At 39.5% G+C, this 21,883-nt stretch overlaps 1 protein-coding gene across 2 annotated transcripts in view; it reads left to right on the forward strand.

The window, feature by feature from the left end:
* klf8 (Kruppel-like factor 8) overlaps positions 1 to 21,341 on the forward strand; it is a 50,019-nt gene extending 28,678 nt beyond the window's left edge. For both annotated transcript variants that reach the window (XM_052100799.1, XM_052100800.1), the window contains exons 2-6: positions 3,698 to 3,802; positions 11,597 to 12,059; positions 16,749 to 16,860; positions 18,066 to 18,208; positions 18,491 to 21,341. In XM_052100799.1, the coding sequence (XP_051956759.1) occupies positions 3,698 to 3,802; positions 11,597 to 12,059; positions 16,749 to 16,860; positions 18,066 to 18,208; positions 18,491 to 18,672 (1,005 nt within the window). In that variant the 3' untranslated portion in view covers positions 18,673 to 21,341. The remainder of the gene's footprint in view (positions 1 to 3,697; positions 3,803 to 11,596; positions 12,060 to 16,748; positions 16,861 to 18,065; positions 18,209 to 18,490) is intronic.
* Positions 21,342 to 21,883: the final 542 nt, after the last annotated feature.

Here is a 21,883-nt window from a genome sequence, read left to right on the forward strand (position 1 = left end):
ACTGTAGTTTACTATATAAAGAGATTTAGAGATTTAAAGAGAAAAATAAAAATTCTCATCATTTACTCACCCTCATGCCATCGCAGATGTGTATGACTTTTTTCTTCTGCTGAACACACGTTAAGATTTTTAGAAGAATATTTCAGCTCTGTAGGTCCATACAATGCAAGTGAGTTTTAACTGAAGTAAAAAAAGGACTTACATATTCATCTGTTTCTCACTCACAAATTGCTTCAAAGGATATGGATCTTATTCACTGGAGTCTTATTGATTATTTTTATGCTGCCTTTATGTCCTTTTTGGACCTTCTGACTTCTGTTCAATATTCACATGCATTGTCAGGGCCTATAGAGCTGAAATGTTCTTCTAAAAATCTAAAAGAAAAAAAGTCATACACATCTGGGATGGCATGAGGGTGAGTAAATGATGAGAGAATAAAAAATTTTGGGTAAACAATTCCTTTAAATAATATAGCATTATTTTGTGTTATATTAATGAGAATATAATAATGACTTCTTTTTGTGTTGCGGTGTTGAGAATTTGGGGTTAAAATATGCTTCACTGTCTTGAAAATGTCACAATGTAAAATAAAACGTCCTTAAGAATAGGCTTAATTTTCTATTTTCAAAATAAAATTTTGTATTTGTTTCATTGATTATGGAATAAAATAGAACCATAGACCATTTTCTTGACAGGTTAGGCAAGAATCACCCACGAAGTAGAAAATGCAGGATTTCAGCTAAATCAAAAAGCCATGTTGGTATTGGTCTTTTATTGCAGTAGTAAATTGACCCAATATTTTGGTTGATACCAAGTGAATTGTAGGAAGCCAAATAGAAAAGCTCTTGTTAAAATGCTGAATGTAATGTTGGGATTAGGTTAGGATTGTTAAAGCTGCTTTAGGGAGCCAATACTACCTAAATATGAGTACCAGAGAGTATTACTCTCTTTGGGGAAGGAGGGATGGACAGAATGGCATGTGTGGTGAGCTATGTGGTCCCAGACGCCATGCTACCCATGCTGCACTGAGGCGGTGACTCGTTGCTACGGGGGCTTGGGAGCGACTGAGTGAGGGAGAACGCCATGACCCAGATTGTGATGGTTTTCTCTACCCCACCCCCATTTATTTCCCCCTCTTCTTCACCTCTCTCCCTCATTCTTTTTTCTTCCACTCTATCCTCTATCTACACTAGCCAATCCACTTCATACTTTCCTCTCTGTCTAATCCCTGACATTACCTCTCGTGGTAATAAGAGCGCCCCTCTCTTCATAACTTCCTGCTGGGGTATAGAGGGGCTGGGGTCACACACACCCCACCCTCTTTTATTCCTGGAACTACCCACAGCACAAGCTCCCAGGGGAGCCTTTACACACACACAAACACACACACTGTGATATTGCTTTCTCACTGATATACATCATCATCATCTCTGTGAAAGGTTTGCCATTGGGCAAGTACTACTTTAAGTCATTGAAGAGCTCACATACTTATTGTCCTGATCTGAGCCAATTTTATGTGCATAATTTACAAAAGTGCCACCCTCATTCAGTCTGTATTATATTTTGATTTTTTTGTATTTTTTTTTTAGCTTTATGATATTCTGTACATATCTCAATCTTTGTGTGCTGTAAAAATGCTTTAAAGGATGTTTGTTTCCCCCTTAAATCAGGGGAACTGATCATTGCAATCATAAAAGGATAGGCTAGTTCATCCAAAAAGAAAATTCTTTCATCATTTACTCACCCTCATGCCATCCAAGATGTGTATGACTTTTTTCTTCTGTAAAACACAAACAAATATTTTTAGAAGAATATTTCAGCTCTGTAAGTCCATTCAATGCAAGTGAATGGTGACCAGAAATTAGAAGCCCATAAAGCACGTAAAGGAATCATAAAAGTAATCCATACGACTCCAGTCTTTAAATCCATGTCTTCAGAATTTATATGAAAGGTGTGGGTGAAAAACATCAATATTTAAGTAATTTTTTCCAGAATGTTTATCTGGAAGGGCAAGGAGGAGGCAGAACATTCAACGTAAACTTTAATGACAGAAATTAACATAAAACACACAGACCACATATACAGTGGCTGTGTGTCTTTCCAACTGGCGTCTCCTGCTCCCCTTTATCTCCCACTGATTAGTTGACTCAGTGCCCGCCATACACCCTCACGGCTTGGCCACACCCACCGCGTCACACTCCTCCACCCCGGAGCACCATCCAGACTGGCCTACCCCCCCACCCCCCCAACCATCTCTAGAGGAGAGACGATGCCCTTCTGGTCATTCCGACAGCCGATGGTCCACGCTGCCTCCTAGGAACCAGGGGAGAGGGGTGAGAGAAAGGGCGATCAGGAGGGGGACAGAGAGAGAGAGAAAAAATTAGACATGCCATCACCTGGTTCTCAGCCACTCCTCCACCCCGGGCGGACTGAGGCGTTTCCTCCAAATATATTGTAAATATTCGATATGTCGATATATGGAAAAGCAACCTACAATATGAGATAGCGTAACAGTCATCTAGCATGTTATGACAGGAAGTCACCATTTGCGGATACCACACAAATGAATGGGGAGAGCCGTAAGGAGACGCCTACCAGTCGCAAAATTGCCCGTGACTTCTTTTTTAAAACATAAATTTATCATAGTAAACTCTACTCATAGTTCATTCCAAAAGCATTACATGTTAAACATGTTGAACATCCTTCATTCCCTATTAGAAGGGTTCTGGCCATTGTCTTGGTCATTTGATTACACTGGTTTTTATCACACAACATTAGCAGTTTGAAGTACAGGATGTATGTTTGTTCATGTGTTTGCCTTTTGTGTGTCCACACCAGGTTGGGGGTGCCCGAATTGAGTATGGCCACACCCCATCCTATGGGGGGGCCACACCTCTATGTGGAATCTACTGCAACTGAATCACATGACCCCAGACTCCCACCCCCATGCCTAAGCATTACCACATTTCTCTCTCTCCACTAATACTGCTGGTCTGCTCTGAGAGACTTGCCTCTCTCTTTCTCTCTAATCGTTCTTAAAGAACTGGGTGTGACTGCTTAGCTGAAAGAGGGAGGTGACACAGGATTGCTGGCTACCCCTCCCTGCTTCTGGTTCACTCACTCACTCTTTCTTTCTTCAGCTGGTCAGTTTTAGCTCCAGGATAGGCTACATTTTTGGCATTTAAACCTATTAAGAATTCTGGATCTCTGTTATTTATTTCCTAAAGGTAACTAGTTTTAGTATAAAGTCTAGTCTAGGTCTGATATCTTGACTGTTTTTGTTTTTTTCCCTTGAAGTCTTCCCTTGTCTTCAATTCTTCACACATCCCCCCACATTTGATTGACCTGTACTTGATTTCCACTCTACGGCTAATCATCTTCTTTCTTTTGTTCCCTGATATCTCCTCTGTCTCCTCCTCCTCCCCCAACTAATTTAAGCTTAAGAAAGTCTCACTAGCTTCTCACTCTCTTCATGTAAGTCTGGTGAGGTTCATTAACTCCCCCTCTCTCTTGCTTCAGACTAACTTTTCTGTCTTGTTCTTATTCTTTGTGTACCTTGTCCCAGGTTGTTTTGATTGAGCGAATTGTCATGCATTTCATAAATCCTGGAGTTTAGTGTTCTGCTAACTCTTCACGCCATCTGTACAACTACTTTTCGATGATTGGCTCAAACATGTTCTCCTTTTCTTTTTCGCAGTGTCAGACGAGTCCGAAGAAATCCACTGCAGCCACCTCTGAGCTTGCTGAGGAGATGCCATCCATACAGATCAAGCCGGAGCCAGAGGAGGTGGAGTGTGCGGTGGTGAGTGGGCTTTTGTCATATGTAATGTGTGTTTGCAAGTTTAACTTCATAGTAAGGAAAGGAGATATGGAGAGGGAGAAGGCGGGGACTACAGTGTTACTGGAAAAGGGTGTGGTCATAGTGTCATGGGAATGGCATCATTGGTCCTCAGGGTTCCTCTAGACTGGGGAGGTTGGATCTCCTCTCTCTAGATAATGCCAGGGTTTGTGTTAAGGTTTGGCCAATGTTTACTTTGTTTTCTATTTTTATTTTGTGAATGCATTTACCATTAGTTTTATGATATGTCTCTACAATTTATATGATTTGACTCTGTACAATCAGTAATTTTGTTTCAACTTTTTGATGAGAAAAGGCTAGTCTCGCAGAACCAGACATTTGCATATCGGAAAGAAATCCTGGTCCACTTTGCTGATCACGAAGCACCCACTTAAACAAGAAGAGGCCACCTAAGTGACATAATAAGCAACCAACCAGTTTTCATTGGCAACATTTAATTAGTACTCTGAACCTTGCAAATATTAACCAATTCAGGCATGTTTATATGTGACATTCAATCGCTAATATGAGCCTGGCAAATGTTGACTAATTCAGATGCTTTTTTATGCAACAATTAATTGCTACTATGAACCTTGCAAACTTTGACAAATTTAGATGCTTTTAATGCACCATTTAATTGCTACTAAGATCATCACGAATGTTAAACAATTCATGCAATTTTCTTTTTTTTTCATGCGAAATTGAATTGCTACTATGAACTTAACCAGTGCTGATTAATTCAGGCGCTTTTAATGCAGCATTTAGTTACTACTATGAACCTCTGAAACGCTGACCAATTTGGCTGCTTCTTAATTTGAAATTTAATTGTTAATGTGGCATTTAATTGCTACTATGTGCCTCACAAACATTGACCACCAATTCAGCAACAACTTCTTTCTTGGAAGCGCACATTGCAGCAGCCTGGTACCTTATAAACGTAACATTGTTACTCAACGGAACAATAAATCTGTGTACCCAAATTAATTCATCCAATTAAATTGGAGCTTGCGGTTTTTGAAAAGCTCTTGCCATTTTTGTGCACAAAATGCACCAGATGGTATGTAAACAGCCCATGGGGATATCTGAGCCAGAGACTAGAAAAGGGCCAAACCCATTTTGTAACAAAAAATTTGTATCCATTGCTTAATATACAAGAGAGCATTAGGAAAAAGAAGCATGATCGCTAACAGACAGTTTCCTCCGCAGGAGTTGATTAAGTAACAGTGATGCCATCTTGCAGACCAAATTTCTACCCAGTTATTAGATATAACATAATATATGCACTTCACTAGTGCTCTTACCTTCCACTATTTGATGGTCTCTTTCTGTATCTTTTCATTTCTGTCCTTCTGGATCTTTCCTTCCAAGTCTCGCCAAGGCCCTAATAGGATATATCGAGGGAGGCTTCCGTTCTGCTGTAGTCATGGCAACGAGGCTCTGGCGGGAGTTGGAATGACTGTGATGTAGCCACCCCACACCCCTCCGCCTGATCTCACACACACACAAATTGACACACTACCCTACCTCCTAACAACACTCCCTCACAATACACTCTTTAAGACATGACACACTCAACAACACATACCTGCAGGGGTACACTCACACATGCATGCACACAAACTCGCATCCACACACACACACACACCATACATTCACATGTCCAACACTCACTCCTCTTCTCTCATGCACACACATACAAACACTCACAGCCTTCTCTGTGTCTAATGCATTTTTATCCATGCAGTGCTTCATAATGGCTCAACTCACAATCACTGTTTATTTAAAAAAAAGCTTTACCGCTGTAATTGTGGACAGAATTTGTTAAAATGGTCTACTGGTAAAAAGTCAACTCCTCGTGAAGGTCTACTGTGAAGAATAACACTACACATAATCCTGAAGAGAGATCCACCTATTAGAGAAGTCACTAATGTAGAAATGCAATTCGCGTCAATAGAGCTCAGTAGCGACCACCTAATCCCGTCAGTCTCCCTACACTCTCAAACTACTTATATATTTGTATGTATCTGAATATTTTGCGATTAAAATATATAGTTTTTATATTTGTAATCAAAAACTGTATTCGAAAACGTTATTTGAATATGTCATGTGCAATGCCTCATGGGATGTAGTTCATTACATTCAAAAGAAGTGCTCTGTAAGCTTCTACTATAATTCTGGTCAAAAAGTCATAAATGGATGTTTATTAGTCAGCTAGGAAACTGAAAAAGTACCTCAGGGTACCAGAGCCTGAGTTGCCGTTAAGTTCAGCTGTAATGTTGATTTCACCTGTGATATGATATGGCAGGCTTTTGTGAAAAGTAAGTAGGGGATCGGTGCTGGTGCCAGGTATTCCATAGCTCAAACAAATAAACATTTGCTTATCGAGTTGGTCCTCAAAGACAGCATGGCATTGTAACCCATCATATTCGCGGGCAGTTCGATGGTGATTTTTAAATAGAGGTTACCTGACATGCACTCTTGAGCTTAATGCAGGGCCAAAAATTTAGAACATATGCAGCTGAGGGTGATATTAGCTTCTTGCTTCTCCTCCTACATTTTATTATTAATATCTCTGCCTTCACGCCACACCCTACAGACATGGCCTGTGCAAGTTACAAACAACAGCCTTGACTAAACAACAGCCTAGACCTGCAGTGGGATAAGAATGGTGACTGAAGCTGACTAGCAATCAGAAACTCTTGCTTGTAAATTGAGTATTCGTTAAGCATAAACCAAAACAGTCAATAGAGGGCAGCAGTAAGGTTCCGGAAGTTAAAGGGGTTTTTTCCTTGATCTTTTGACATATAAGAGGTTCTTATACTATAAACACATGGTGTAAGTTTCAGAACTCTAAACTTCTTACTCACTGCAGAAAGATTATTTGTTGAAACCAAGCAGCCAAAACGACATTCCTCCACATTGTATTGTCTCACTGTGGTGGATATTTGCATCTGACCACCCCCACAACAACTCCTCAATGACTACCTTATCATTTCAGTAGCCTGCTCAGTAGCGGTGATCAGTGAGATGAGGTCAGTCAAGAGTAGAGAGCAATCAGAACCATGGCTGTTTACTGTCAAGTCTTAAAGGAAAAGCAGCACCAAAACTAAGTGTTTCTGACAGAGGGTCCAAGTGAGGGTGGAAAATGATCATGTTTACAAATATATAACTTTAAGTGTGTAAGTTAACCTCAGAGAACCTTTTAAGATAATTAAAAAAGGCATGTCATGACCCATTTAAGATCTCAAAAATGTTTTGGACATTGATTTTCAACAGTCACATATACATTTTTTCAAGAACTCCAAGACCAAGATCACATATAAAATAATTTAGTTGCTGAATTCTCAGTGCTGAACTACACTACCTATAATAAGTCATCAATCAACACTGTTACTATAGAAATACAAATCACAGCAAAAGAGCTCCGCACCAGTCGCAGACTTCCATGAAGCATTGCGAATGGTGGAAACAAGTTGATCTTACGATACTCTCAAGCTACTTATTTGTTTATAGGAAGAATTTTTATATTGTATAGTCATTTTTTAATTCTTTGTCATTCGCAATGCTTGATTGAATATGTAGTTCATTCCATCTTAAAGAATTTAAGTACAAGAAGAGGCTTTAAGGACAAGAAAATGAATGGGGAAAGAAAATCTAAAACAAGGGCAATGCAAATTTGGGAGTTCACTGTTGCACTCTAACCGGGATGAGAGAAGTGAGTTAGACTGGGGCCTGACTGCCTATCAACCTGCTATAATTTATTAGCCACACTGGGGTCTTTGACAGTGGTTGTAGGCTTTTGATGTCATTTCATCAAATTAAAAGAGGTAAAAGAGTTTTAATAGGTCAAAAATTCTCCATGCTCATAGTGTCAAATACAACGTTAATTGCTAGCATAATGAGATTAGTTAAAAGACAAGATTACTGACAATTTGGTGGTACAAGTGTTTTGTTAAGCAAGTTTAGCTTCGCATACTGCAGCATCATCATCATCTTATCTTTGAACTTCAAACTTTTTCATTGTAGAGTCAGCCCATCTCTCTTGCTGTCTTTTGTGAATTGTAAAACATTTGTTGTGATGTGCCATAAACATGTAAAACTGTCACTTTTCCGAGATGGAAAACTATAAGCACAAATAGTTGTTTGCTAGTCTTGGTTTTGTTGTACATTGTAATTGATTATTAATCTAATTTGAAATGAAGATTTTTCATCAGTTCTTTGGGTGATGGAATGTGAACTTGATAAAACCCCTTGTGAATATTATTAATGGCCAGTTTCCGTGTTAATGGCCATTGAAAAGGTCAGTGGAGAGTCATGCCGTCATCAATCCATCTTTCCTAACAAAATTAGACAGAATTATTTTTTTCCCCCGCCAGAAACTCGCATAAGAGTCCCAATGTTACCCAAGCTCTCTCTCGCTCTCTTGTATCACTCTCAATTTGTTCTGCATTTCTACACTGTGAGAAACAGGCAGTGGTGCTTTCATGCTGCCAACCTTTACTATGAGAGCTTCCTTTTTTCTCATCGTCTCTGAGACCTCGAAGCTCTTATCTGAGACTTAAGCAGACTTTTGGATAGTTATCTGTCTAATATGCAAAGCAGGATTACTTGGTCATCCTTTACAGGAACAAGACACTGAGTGAATTTACATACACAGCAATACGCTAATAACTCCGAAAATACAAAAATAGTAGAACTCAACAAAATTGCATTTACAAGAGATTTTAAATCATCTGATTATTCTCTGCTTGCATGCACATAACACTTGCACACATTGGATAAGCCGGTAAGAACGGCAGTGATTTTATGCAACATAAAACCGAGGTAACTGGAAAAAATCTACCTATGTTAATACTTTTTGGCTTAAGTCATTTATCATATTCCGATTTAAGGAAAGCCATTTAAGGCATGTACATGACAGCACACGTAGTTTGCTTACTAAGCATAATTGCCATAAGATTGTGCATGTTAATGCACTCACTGATCTACCTGTGTTTTATTACACGGTTCCCTGGAATACTAAATTCCGACTGGTCAGTCGCGGAAATGTATTTTTGTATAATGGCCATTAACCAATTTAATACATAGCTGTGCAAGTTTTATGTCCCTTTTACCACTACAGTCTCTTTCTTTTTGCAATAATATTTAATTTCCATTTATTTATATTGTGCCAGGGTTCATGAACGTTCTTTTGGGATTTTTTCCCAAAAAAAAAATCACCTGTTGACTGTACTTTATCCTTTTAAAACAACTGTAATTTAATTAAAAGTGTGGACTCAAGATGTAGTGCTGAGTTTTTCCACAATTCAATGATTTCTATCTGCATAAAATCTTTTCATTTGTTTTGTTTTATTTGCGTATAGTTAACGTATCCCAGACGAATAGCCAATATGAACAAAGTCATGAAAGATCACGCACCCTCGACACAAAATCTATAGAATTGGTTTTCATAATGGCAGCCACAGGCCTGGTCCTTATCTCAACATTCACTCTCTGCCGCAGGCCAAGACTGTTTCCAACAACTGCTAATAGAGATTGAACGCAATCAATTAACATCCTACACTGCGTGCTAGTGATAATTGGGTCACTTATTGATGTCGTTCTCCAGACTGCAACTCAACGCGTTTTTTTTTACGTGAGTTCTTTCGATTACAGCGAAAGGAAAACAACTTAAGAGGATGAGAAAGGTGGACCAGATGAAGGGTGGGGATGCAGAGAGTGAGATGGCAGAGTGGAGAACCAAGAGAAAGAGAGAGAGTGAGGTGGGTTGGATCGAGAGAGAGAAGGAAAAATAAGTCAGCTGATATACTGTACCTCCCAGTTTCCATGGCAACCTGAGTCCTTTCCCACCCACTCTCCTCTTTTTCTCTGTTTCACTCCCACCCCGGCCCACTCATTCTCGTTTTCACTCACTATTTTGCTCCCAACACATCTAGTTACACAACTCTGTCATACAACCTCTGTCTGCACCTGTCTGGAATTTTTTTTGGCATTGTTTGACTGCATGAGAATTTGCTGCGCTTATGTTTTTGATGAATGCCAGTTGCCAACATGCGCTGTGAATTGGAATCATCGTCATCCCTTTGAACTTAGCTCAAACCTTAAGGCTCAACAAGCTTAAATAATCTTAAGGCCAGGGTATACTTTGTTTTCAGTGTACCAGTCTGACTTCTGACCACAAGCCCAGACAGACATGTTCGATGCATACACACTACGACTTCTTTGTGAAACTCTTGCAAAATCGCATCTACTCTTGCAAGATGCGGACTTAGCATGTGTAGAGAAATGAGGCTTTACTAAGACAGTCTGCGGGCACTTTGCTGTTGACGAAATTTGAAACTTGCACTGTGCGCAAAATGTAGTGGCATGCAGAAAACAAGTATACTTTTGGATTAGGGATTTGAACAAACCCCTAACTCTAATTTAGGCGCATAACTCATCATGCAGTGTTTGTGCTACAAATACGAATGATACCTCAAATAGTATTTTTGCCTGGCGGTCGATAAATGGGCCAAAAAATCCTGTAGACTTGTGTTGAAGGAGGGACACAAGCCAATTCTAGAGACCATAATGTCATAGAGACTTGGGACTACATTATTGGGTCAATAAGCAGCCACCTTGCAACCACTTAGCAATATGCTAAAAACATTCAAAACACCTTTGTGCTATATTACCCTGGAATTAGTTTAGAAATGCTAGTTACCATAGCTGCGATAGGGTTTCTAATACAGCTGCTGAAAGTGATGGTAAATTTGGCATCTTCTCTCTTCTGACTATGGTAATCCACCACTCAGTTGTGGCAATGTAATAGTGGATTTCTTTTGCTGTTGGAGCTAATGGGTAAGCAAACATTTAATTTGCTGTGGACTCCCATTCACTGCTATAGAAGTTTACCCATGTTCAAAACCTGGAAGTGTGAAAAAAAGTCTATGGTCAAAGACGTCTGTCCAGCACGTTTACATTAGAAAAACTATGGATGGAAAATAACTTGCTTGGTGTGAACGACTCCTTAGAAACAACATCATAATGCCCTGGCAATGACCCACAACACCGAAGCATCATGGCAGCTAGTTTTGCACAGGCAAGCACCACTCAAAATTGTTTTATTGCTTTCACTAATGACATAAACACATACAAAACCCAGTCTGTATTACTGATTCAATGCTCAGACCTTGGGGTTGGTTATGACTCTAGCTGCAAAGGGAGCGGAGTGGGTGTAGGTTGTACACACACACACACACACACACACACACACACACACACACACACACACAGATGAGACTTGTGCTTTGTGTATGTGTGTATAAATGTGTGTGTCTGGGCTTGGCTGTGTTGAGCTGGAGCTGGACTCATGCCAGGTTCAGGCCTTCTCCTCTGCAGCACGGAGGCCTGATCCAGTCAGCCATTGTTCCTGTGTTTGTGGAGCTGCTGCACAGCTGAGTCGAGCGCTCCATACTAGAGCTGCATAATTATCTGCTGATCAACTTTCTCCACTCCTTAAAGGGATAGTTCACCCAAAAATTTAAATTCTGTCACTATTTACTTAAAGTAATTCAGGTTTAAAACAATTTGAAGAATAATTTTTTTTGTTCTTTTATTAATTGAGAATTACTTGATTTACATTTAAGTTAATATGCATGTTAATATTTAACTTAAACAAGAATGTGTTCAGTAACATATAATTTTTTGCTGTGATATCAAAATTAGTATTTACTACAGTAATTTTGGTTTTCCAAAATATTCCATCCATCTCTACAGAAACAGGAGCCATTAGATGATTTTCCCGAGCCTACAGACTACAAAATCAAGTCCTCGCCACCTCCGCTCTGTGACATCAGCACCCAACCCACGGATGCCGACCAGACGGAACCTGTGGACCTGTCCCTCAACAAGCCCAGACCCTCCCTTCCAGTTGCCACTGCAACCTCAATCCCCTTAAACCCACCGCCCCATAACATCACGGCGAGCACTACCATCCCTGCGGTGCTGTCGCCGGGCTCCATCCTGGCATCCATGCAAGGGGTCGGAGGTCAACAGATCCTGCACGTCATTCACACCATACCCTCCATGAACATGCCCAGTAAAGTTGGACAGCTGCAGACCATCCCTGTGGTGGTCCAGTCCTTACCGGTGGTCTACACGACCGTACCCACAGATGGAGTGGCCACCGCAGCCATCACCGTACCTCTCATTGGGAGCGACGGGCGGTCGGAGGGAACAGGTGAGAAGCTATCTCCCTTTCTCAAGCTGTTCTTTAATTTAGTACATTGCACATTGCGCTGGTGTCAGGTAGCAACCGCTTGTGCTCTGACCATTCAACTGAAAGAGATATAGTTCCCTAACCACATAAATCTACATAATAGCTTCAGCTAAAAGGTCTGTTCCAAAACCTAGTGAACTGCCTTGCTGCCTTCTGCCTACATAGGCAGCTGCCTTCTCGGCAGCGGGTCGAGTAGGACTGGTGACATCTGCAATCTTCATTTGATTTATTTGTTCACTAAGCTTTTCACAGGTACCTACCTTTTGGCACATCCTTTGTGTCTGGAGTGCACCTATAATGCCCTAGAATACTGCCTTTGTAGGCATCACACTAGCTTTTAAAACAGAGCTAAAGGCTTAAATATAATTGTTTCTGTAGTTATGCATTTTATACATTTGTTCTGTTTAAATCTTATTGAGCTGCTCACAGAGACTGAATTTAAGGCATCATCGGTAGATGAAGCAAGAGAAATGACAATTATAAATAAATGTTTCATTCAATACTGAAAAGTTTAGATAAAAACAGTTCAGTGTAATTTTTATTATTTTGTGTATGCTATGTATTTGTACGCTTATTAGAGTATCCACACTGTTAGCCTACAACATGCTAATGCTAAACTCTTAAAAGAGTTGAGTCACATGTGCAAGCACTAGTTGTGTGCCGTGCAGAACTGGTGCCTATGTATAGTGTTTCAAATCAATCACTTATGATGTTCCATGAAGGTTAGGATGCTGCCTTAGAAGGGAGCTGCCTACTGAGGTAGCTCACAGGATTCCTGAATAGAGCTGTTATCTCTTGGATTTAACATAGAATATGGCAGTGCTGATCATCTGTCCTTTATTTCTTTAATTTGTTTCCTTTAGACGGTCACACCCTTGGTCTCGCCCTCTTACCGTTTTGTGCCAGTGTTGTTCAGTTATCAGTGTACAGATGCTTCTTCCCACACACATGTGGACACACACACAAAAGACACGAAAGATGATTGCAGGGTGAGGCAGAAACTAGCTTAAACATTTAATTAAAGGAGATAATGAAGCAAATCTTACAATCAAAAAGTGTCTTTATTAAATAGAAATTGCTTAATGAATTTGTCTTATTGTTTCACTCATGGAAAGCTTTCAAAGTTTTCGCTGTGTTTTCCAAACGAAATAAGGAAATTGTGGGGCATTTTCCTTTTTTTAGCATGACTTTTAACCATAGTTTCTTCCAAATACAGTTGTTACTACAGTTATTAGTTCTGTTTGCTTGGGTAAACATTACTAATATGGTTGCTTATACTTGGATTTGAACAACTCTTTAAGTATTTAACGTTTGCTCATAACTAATCCCAAACATTTTGCTACCTCAAATCGTATGGCTTGTTGAGTTGAGGTGAGGTAATTTACAGTAGTAACAATGATTGTAGTAACCAATGGTATTTTGGTGGTAACTACGATCTATTTTGAAAGGTGTACCAATACTATGTAGTTTGCAGATGTAATTTCAAGTTTCTTAGAATTTTAACCATCTTCCAAAAAACTTGCTAAGTTAGGGGCCATTCCCAATGACCATGCGTTCACCTGCATTTATTTATTTATTTTAGTTAATTGTTTTTCTATATATACATGCTTCAGACGAACGTCTTTGACCTTGGCCTGGGATCTTGCTTTTGTACTGTGTTTGTTTTAGACACTGTGTCAGTTAAAAAGGACTTAATCTTTAAAAACATGTTTTGAGACACCTACATTCTGTTCCATTCTTTGCGCTGTGTCTAATATTTATGAACACATGAACATGTTAGTTCTGAATGCTCCCTTAGGTCTAGCAGTATGTTTCACCCCCTCCCTCAAGAGTGAAATGGTTTGGTCTGCCCTTGGTCTCTTTTTTCCACCAATTGCCAATTTAATCTCACTCTTTCATCTCCGTTAAAAGACACCATGCAGATCTTGGACAATAATAAGAATATTAAAGCACACTAAATCCTGAATGAAATTTGCAGAATGTTTTTTAATAGGAGAAACCCACCCAAATAACACTGTTTAGGAAGTACTAATGCTTGTTTAACACACAACACCAAAGTCTAAACTCAGGGAGGAGTTCTGTTTGCCTCAATTTCTTTTGGGTTACTTTCTGTAGTGCAGTTAAATCCAATTGGCCAAAATGTGAGGATCAGTTTGGTGAATTAAGTTATTTGGGTGGGGACCTTCTTCAAAGAGATTGTAAAGTAGATCAGTTTCTTTTGGACTCAATATATGGGAAAAATATTGAGGTGGAGGACTCATTTTATTTTGAACAAGCCCATACTAACCTGTACTTTCACACACACTGAGAATCTCTGTAGATGGGTTTCTTTGCCATTGAGGGATGTGGGGCAATTGGGGTTGGGGGAAGGAGACAATTAATGAATGAGTGAGCTGCACCCTTCCCCCTTTCATTTAGAAGATAATCTTTGAATACTCTGGAGCGTCTCCAATTCATCTCCTCTGTGAGGGGTTTAAAGGTCACAACAAGAGAAATTGGCCCAGTTTTCAAATGGCCACACCCTGTGTCAATATTGAGACTGAATTTAAATCATATTATTTCCATCTTTTATTTATTTTCTCTTTCCATTGTCTTAAGGACTCCATTGAAGAATGGTGTGGTGGCCAAAAACCACAAAGAGCACCTCTCACAAATGTAAAATATTGATCTGAAACATATTAGGTTCTGGAAGTAATGTTGTTTGAATAAAACTTTAGGAGGGCTAGGGAGTTAACGAACCTCTTTGATTTAATGGCTCATTTGAGAAATGGGATGCCTTTTTAAACGATCCGAGCATGTGAACAGACCAGCATACTTATACTACCATTCAAAAGTTTAGAATCTCTATAAAAACTTAATGTCATTGAATGAAATATATACTTTTATTCACCAAAGGTTGCATTAAACTGATCAGAAATTACAGCAGACATATGTCATAAAAGACTGTTTCTTTTTCAAAGGCTTAATTCAGACTTTCTGTTCATTAAATCTGTTGTTGGAGCAAAGACAGCTTTTCCAACCTTAGGCATTCTAGCAATAAGTTATTATATTTAAGACTTATCAGATAAACAGTACTTAAGCAATTGAAAGAAGACTTTGTATACGATTTATACCCTTCATTAAGTAGCATAAACCATTTTGAACTGTGCTAATAATAATAAAGTGCCAAATTAGCTTATTATAATGATTTATTTAGGATGAGGTAACTGCTGAATTAGTAAATTGGAGTAGTGGCCAGTTTGGCTTTTAACAACATCAACCCCACTCTACTATTGACTAAATTAACTCAGCTCTTTGTTCCCGGCTCTGTCTGTCAGTGATCACTAGTTGCTAGTGAGAATGGGGAAATTCACCTCTAGCACATGTACAATCAGCTGTGGTGCCCCCCAGGGATGTGTGCTCTCCCCACTACTCTTCTCACTGTACATAAATGACTGTACCACTAAGCACCCCTCTGTCAAGCTCCTGAAGTTCGCAGACTACACTACAGTCATCTGCCTCATCCAAGATGACGATGAGTCTGCATACAGAAGGGAGGTTGAACAGCTGGCCATCTGGTGCAGTCAAAACAACCTGGAGCTGAACACGCAAAAAAGAGTGGAGATGATAGTGGACATTAGGAGAAACTCCCCAACATTGATCCCACCCACCATTCTGAACAGCACTGTGGCAGCAGTGGAGTATTTCAGGTTCCTGGGCACTACCATCTCACAGGACCTGAAGTGGGAGACACACTTAGACTCTATTGTGAAAAAGGCCCAGCAGAGGTTGTACTTCCTTCGCCAGTTTTGGAAGTTCAACCTGCCACAGGTTTGGCAGTCATTAAGTCTGTCCTCTGCACTTCTGTAACTGTCTGGTTTGGTTCAGCTACCAAGTCAGACATCAGCAGAATACAAAGGACAGTTCGACCTGCTGAGAGGATTATTGGTTCTCCTCTACCCATCCTGCTAGAACTGTACACATCCAGAGTGATGAAAAGGGCTGGGAAAATCACCCAGCACACTTCCTTTTCGAACTGTTGCCCTCTGGCCGGCGCTACAGAGCACTGAGCACAGGAACAGTTTTTCCCTCAGGCCATCCACTTCATGAACAGCTAAAACTACCCCAAAATACTTTCCTTTGGTCAATACCACCATGTGCAATATTCAGTCCATCCATTCCTATTTATATCCATATTTCATTTATATTTTTTAACATGTCCTGCCTCTTCTTCAATACATTACATCACCTGCACATAACTGTATATCTGTTTATAAAATATATACAGATATATATATTTTATATACATATATATTTAACCTCAGATATAAGCGCTGTTCTAATTCACGATTGCTTGCTACCAATCTTCCGAATTCTAATGCCTATGTAGTTTTAATTAGGAGGAGTCAAGTTTACGGATGTGGCATAAACAACCAGCTGCATTTACACCTGGCCGAGTCATATGTCAATCTGTCTCGAATGCTTCCTGGAGTGCAGTTACTTTGTTCTTTTCATGATCGGATCGCTCTCCGATCAATAAAAAGTAAACAAGTGTAAATACCCACTTAGCGAATCCAAACTTTTCAACGGTTGTGTATTCTGATGTGGTGAGGTTTTTAAATTAACAAAATTGGGTCTTTTATTCAAGTCTGTCTTTTTGTGTATTTTCAGTGCGTATCAAGCCAGGCTCGACCTCTCCAGTCGAGTATCAGAGTGACAGTGATGCAGAGAGTGGCACAGAGTCTGGATCTGCCTCTTTTGGCACTCAAGGGATGGACGGCAGGTGAGAAAAAGAATTAACAGCGTATATAATAAATGCATCTATTAATGCATGCGTGTGGTAGAATAACTGCAGTTCTGGTCTAATGGCATCACTGCACCACTTCACTGGACTATAACATAACCCCATACACACTGGAGGCCCATGGCTCTTCTTTGCATTTGATTACAAGCTGGATCCATCCTCTTCTGTTAAGTGTGTGTGAGTGTGTGTTGCTGGGCAGGGTTCTCTCCAATCTGGGTGTAAACCATGTTACATAACTTGCAATGTCGTCACACCTTTTACACATTTTGAAAAAGAGAGTAAAATGCAAATAGGGTAAGACTGATGTAATGGGGTAAGGGGACAGAAAGGAGCGCAGAGGGTCTTTGCCGGCGTGTATAATTATTCGGACATGTGGTCAAATTGTTGCAGGGAGAGAGAGAATTTGATGGAAATGAGTTTGGGGAAAGGAGTGGACTGGTTTGCTAACAGAGAGGGGAGACGAAGAGGCTAAGAGAGAGAGAGAGAGAGAGAGAGAGAGAGAGAGAGAGGAAGGAAAGGAGGGGAGAGCGAGACAGAAAAAACATTGCATGGGGAGGGGGACTGGAGTGGGAAGGAATAGGGGGAGAGATCAGCATTGAACTGGAAGCTGGCCTGCTGGATGGAAGGCTTGCTTTTTAGCCCTCCCTGGTGGCCATTTTGGATTGGTGCACCAGGGGTACAAAGCAAACTGGCACAGCATGGACAGAATTTACCTGATGCACACTTCTGTACTTCAGACCTGGCATACATCACAGACCAAATGTAAACCCACCTATTATGGGGCACTTTCATTAAAAATGTATTTATTTTTTATCATGGCTGAATGTCACATTTCTGCGATGGCATCATCAGCCGAAAATCATTGCATTTGTGCATCACAAACAATATTAATGAGTGCATCTTTTAATAAATGAATAAATTAACATTCAGCCACATGAGTTTAACTTGAGTTTCTACCAGTGAGAGGAGTGTTGCAACAAAATATGTCACTTGTCTAATTTGATCGCTGTAATCCCAAGAATGTTAGATCGATTAAAGTGTCTTTTTCATAAAGATGACACTGAATGTTTGCACCTGTCTTCACATGCTTAAATGCTCTTTTAATTGCTGGATTACCAGATCTGGGTATAAAAAAAAAAATCACCACACACCCTAATCACCAACATGTCTCATCCTGTTCTCAGTATGAATACAGATGTGGACATTCAGGTTGACCCTGACTCTCCGGACATGAAAAGAAGGCGCGTGCACATGTGCGATTACGACGGCTGCAACAAAGTCTACACCAAGAGCTCGCATCTAAAAGCCCACCGCAGGATACACACAGGTACACATTTCTATTCTGTAGGTTGTCTGCCACGTATGGCGTGAGAACAGATTGAGATATAATGGCATTGGAGAGGGTTGCTGCTTAAAATTATAGATGGATTTTGGAATTTAAGAATTGATATTGTTCAAATGGAGAATGCGATGCATCAGAAAATATTTTTTTTACCCAGTCCTACATAATTTGACACTTGTACAACATTGTATATAACTGTATATAACAATAACTGTTTGTTTGTTCAGTGTCATATGGGGGTTTTACTGACGTACTGTTTCTCTACAGGTGAAAAGCCGTACCAGTGCACTTGGGAGGGTTGCACCTGGCGCTTCGCTCGCTCAGACGAGCTGACGCGTCACTTTCGTAAGCACACCGGCATTAAGCCATTCCGTTGCACTGACTGTGACCGGAGCTTCTCCCGCTCTGACCACCTGGCGCTTCATAGACGGCGCCACGTCATGATGTGAAAGTCACTTTGCCTCGTGCTTCCTAGCCCTCACCTCCCTGCCTGCTCCTCAGGAGATACATGCGCCATCCCGGAGGGTTCTAAACGCTGTTCCAAACCCCTGTCTCCGAATACAAACCTATGTGTTGAATTAGGAGAGGGGGAGGCGCAATCATTATAGTGACCCCTCCTGGTCAGAATTTGGCCATGGTGCTGAAGTTGCAGACCACCGTCCACTGGTGACCTTCATCGTCATCTCAATGCCTAGTCATGTTAGCTGTTAATTAAAGGGTCTACAAGAAAGGCAGAGCAGCACTGCTGTAAAGAATGATGTTTAAGGAAGGTACCCCCCCCCCTTCTTTTAAAAACAAGTCTAGAAAATGGTTGGTGCAGAAGATGAGGAAGGGAAATATTTTATATAAGATGAAAAAGGTTTATGTTCAATACATTTTGATAATTTTAATGAGATAAGTATGTTGGAAGTGAATTGACAGCTGCCTTGATTAATTCTTTCTTTTCATTAGAACTTTTGGTTGCCCTGAATTTGTAAACAAACTAGCTCTACGTACATTTTAGTCTGTATGTTTGTGCATGGATGGGAATAGACACAGAGCACTCTGTAAAGACAGCTGAAGATACTCCTGTTTTAACTATTTTTGAACAAATCTGTTGGTGTGGGTCTATTTCAACCCATGAGAAGTAGAGGCAGGGGGCTGACAAGACTGTGAATCTTTGTAAATTTTCTTTATAGTATCTGTTGTCTGAGCATCTTTCCCCCCCCAATTTTTTTTTGTGCAAAACAGTATTTGTGTTCTTTTTTTAAGTCATTTAATAATGGCATCTAACTGAATTAACATCCATTAAATGGTGTTCTTTATCTTTTATCTAACCTTCGAATATTATTTAAAAAGGCTGTGAAAAAAGTTTTAAAAAGAAACTGCTCGCATCGAAAGAGGGAGCTTGCTAAATTGATCAATTGAATTGTGTGTGTGTGTGTGTGTGTGTGTGTGTGTGTGTGTGTGTGTGTGTGTGTGTATAAGCACAGTATGCATTTGTAAAAGAGACATACTCAGATTTATAATAGTAGAGGTGTGTTGTAGGCAAATATTGTTACTTCTAGCCCATCAGCGCCTTAATTGAAGTAAATGTGCAAGTCAGATTTGCACAATGGGTTTTCGGAGTACCTCAGGGTTCAGTGTTGGTCCCAATTTAGTTGTGAGAGGCACCCTGAAAATCCATGTTTGCACCTAGTTCACACTTACAAAACATGTCTTAACTGCTCCATGCCCTTCCCCCCACCTTCCCCTTAATGCTGTTGATTTTATTTGACATTGATGTCATGAAATATTGGGCACAGTCCACACAGATCTGTTAGGAGACAGTATCTGAATGCATTATTTCTCCTCTCAACTTAGCACTCATAGCCATGGTCATTATTTCAATTTCTATAGCAGCTGATAAAGAGTGCATATAATGCCTTTTTAAGAAACACCGCTTGTTCGAGTCCAGCCTTTGAGAGTTAAGTGCATGTCTGCAACAGCTTCATGATCTTCGGTCCAGAGAGCAATGCAATCTTCAGATTGTTTATCATTCTCTCGCTTGAAGTCTAAAAAGTGACTAAGCACATCTTTCTAGAAGAGTATATGCATTTGATAGTGATTGCTTCTTTTTGAAATTGTTCATAGACATATAGACGATTAATGAATAATTAAAGAATTAATGTACATACTGTTTATATTCAACAAAGTTCTGAATAAATGTAATGGGTGGATTTCTATTTTTAACAATGACTAGACAATGTGAAATACTCATGTTTTCTTTTCTGTTGGTTCTTTAAAATGTGTTTTTGTTTTTTGTTTTTTTAATCCTCAACATGTTGTACACCTGTGTTGCATGGAGAGTAGTTTTTCTTTTGTGAAGTTGGTGAGCATGTCAAAGTGTTTGTGCCCTGAGAGACAAGGCCTACAAGCACTGATAATCCCCAATTTCATTTCCATGTGCAACCATGGCCATTTGCGGCACATATATGGCTGTTTTTAATTACAAAAATACATTTACATGCTGTTAATGCACTCAATGGTGAGTGATACCTCATTCAAACTGTTGTATAGTGCCCACAATAAAAAATTATCTAATAACTAAAATCCCATCATATCATTCTAAATCAGGATAATAATCTAATAACTAAAATCCCATAATATCATTCTAAATCGGGATTAGTTCACTCTAAAATTACTGGAGCTCGTGGAATAAATGTAAGAGTTGGTCCCCCTCTCTTATTAAACGCCCATGACTGATATGTGAAATCTAAGCATGTTTGCTTTCATCACTTGTATTTGATTTGTTAAAAAAAAAAAGTGTGCGACCTTGTGCTCGAATCATGATAGGGTTTGGGTTTTGTGCGAGTGTAAGTGTGGTTATCATAAAATTATCTTTTAAACTTTCAGAATCATAGGTATTTTATATTGAATGCAGTAACTTATGGGCCAGTACTATATTACTCAGTGCAATGCAGTTATCATTATAACAAAGCAAGTAATTAATGTTATTTCTTTTGTATTTGTACAGAACAAGAGTGTAAAGATCAGCGAGGAATATGCGAGCTTTTTGATACTGTGAGAAATGGTGTTAAAAGTCAGTTTCCCCTGTACAGTTGTGATTACCCACTCCTTTTATAGAATAAAATGTTTTTGGTGAACATATTGTACTTTTACTAATTGTGTTTTATATTTTAGGTCCTGTTTAGGTTAAACCACAAATAAGAAGGTCCTTATACAAGTCTATTAACTGTGATAATGCTGTTCTAATCTATTCCATTCATCTCATTATATTCATCTCATTATATTTCTCTCAATATCTGTGTGCTTGAACCGGAATAGCTGATATTCCTTAAATGGAACTACAAACAGGTGGATCTCACAAAGAAATATATGGGTAATATTTCACCCCAAAATCGAAAGAAATAATCGGGGCTGTTCATTTATGGTGATTTAATTGTATAAATAAATGCAACTAATCATGCCCCCTGACATGAATGTAAATACTTATATTTATTGATTGCCAAAGCCACTTTTTGTATTGTCTAATCAATAATTTACTCATCTGCCACAGTAATGCAATATATTTAAATCTGAATTATATATATATATATATATCTATCTATATATACACACACACACACATTAAAACTAATTTTTTTAACCACTTTGCACATGACATGAGTAATGTTTCCA

Source organism: Xyrauchen texanus, chromosome 31 (assembly GCF_025860055.1).
Source record: "Xyrauchen texanus isolate HMW12.3.18 chromosome 31, RBS_HiC_50CHRs, whole genome shotgun sequence".
Classification (NCBI taxonomy): Eukaryota; Metazoa; Chordata; class Actinopteri; order Cypriniformes; family Catostomidae; genus Xyrauchen; species Xyrauchen texanus.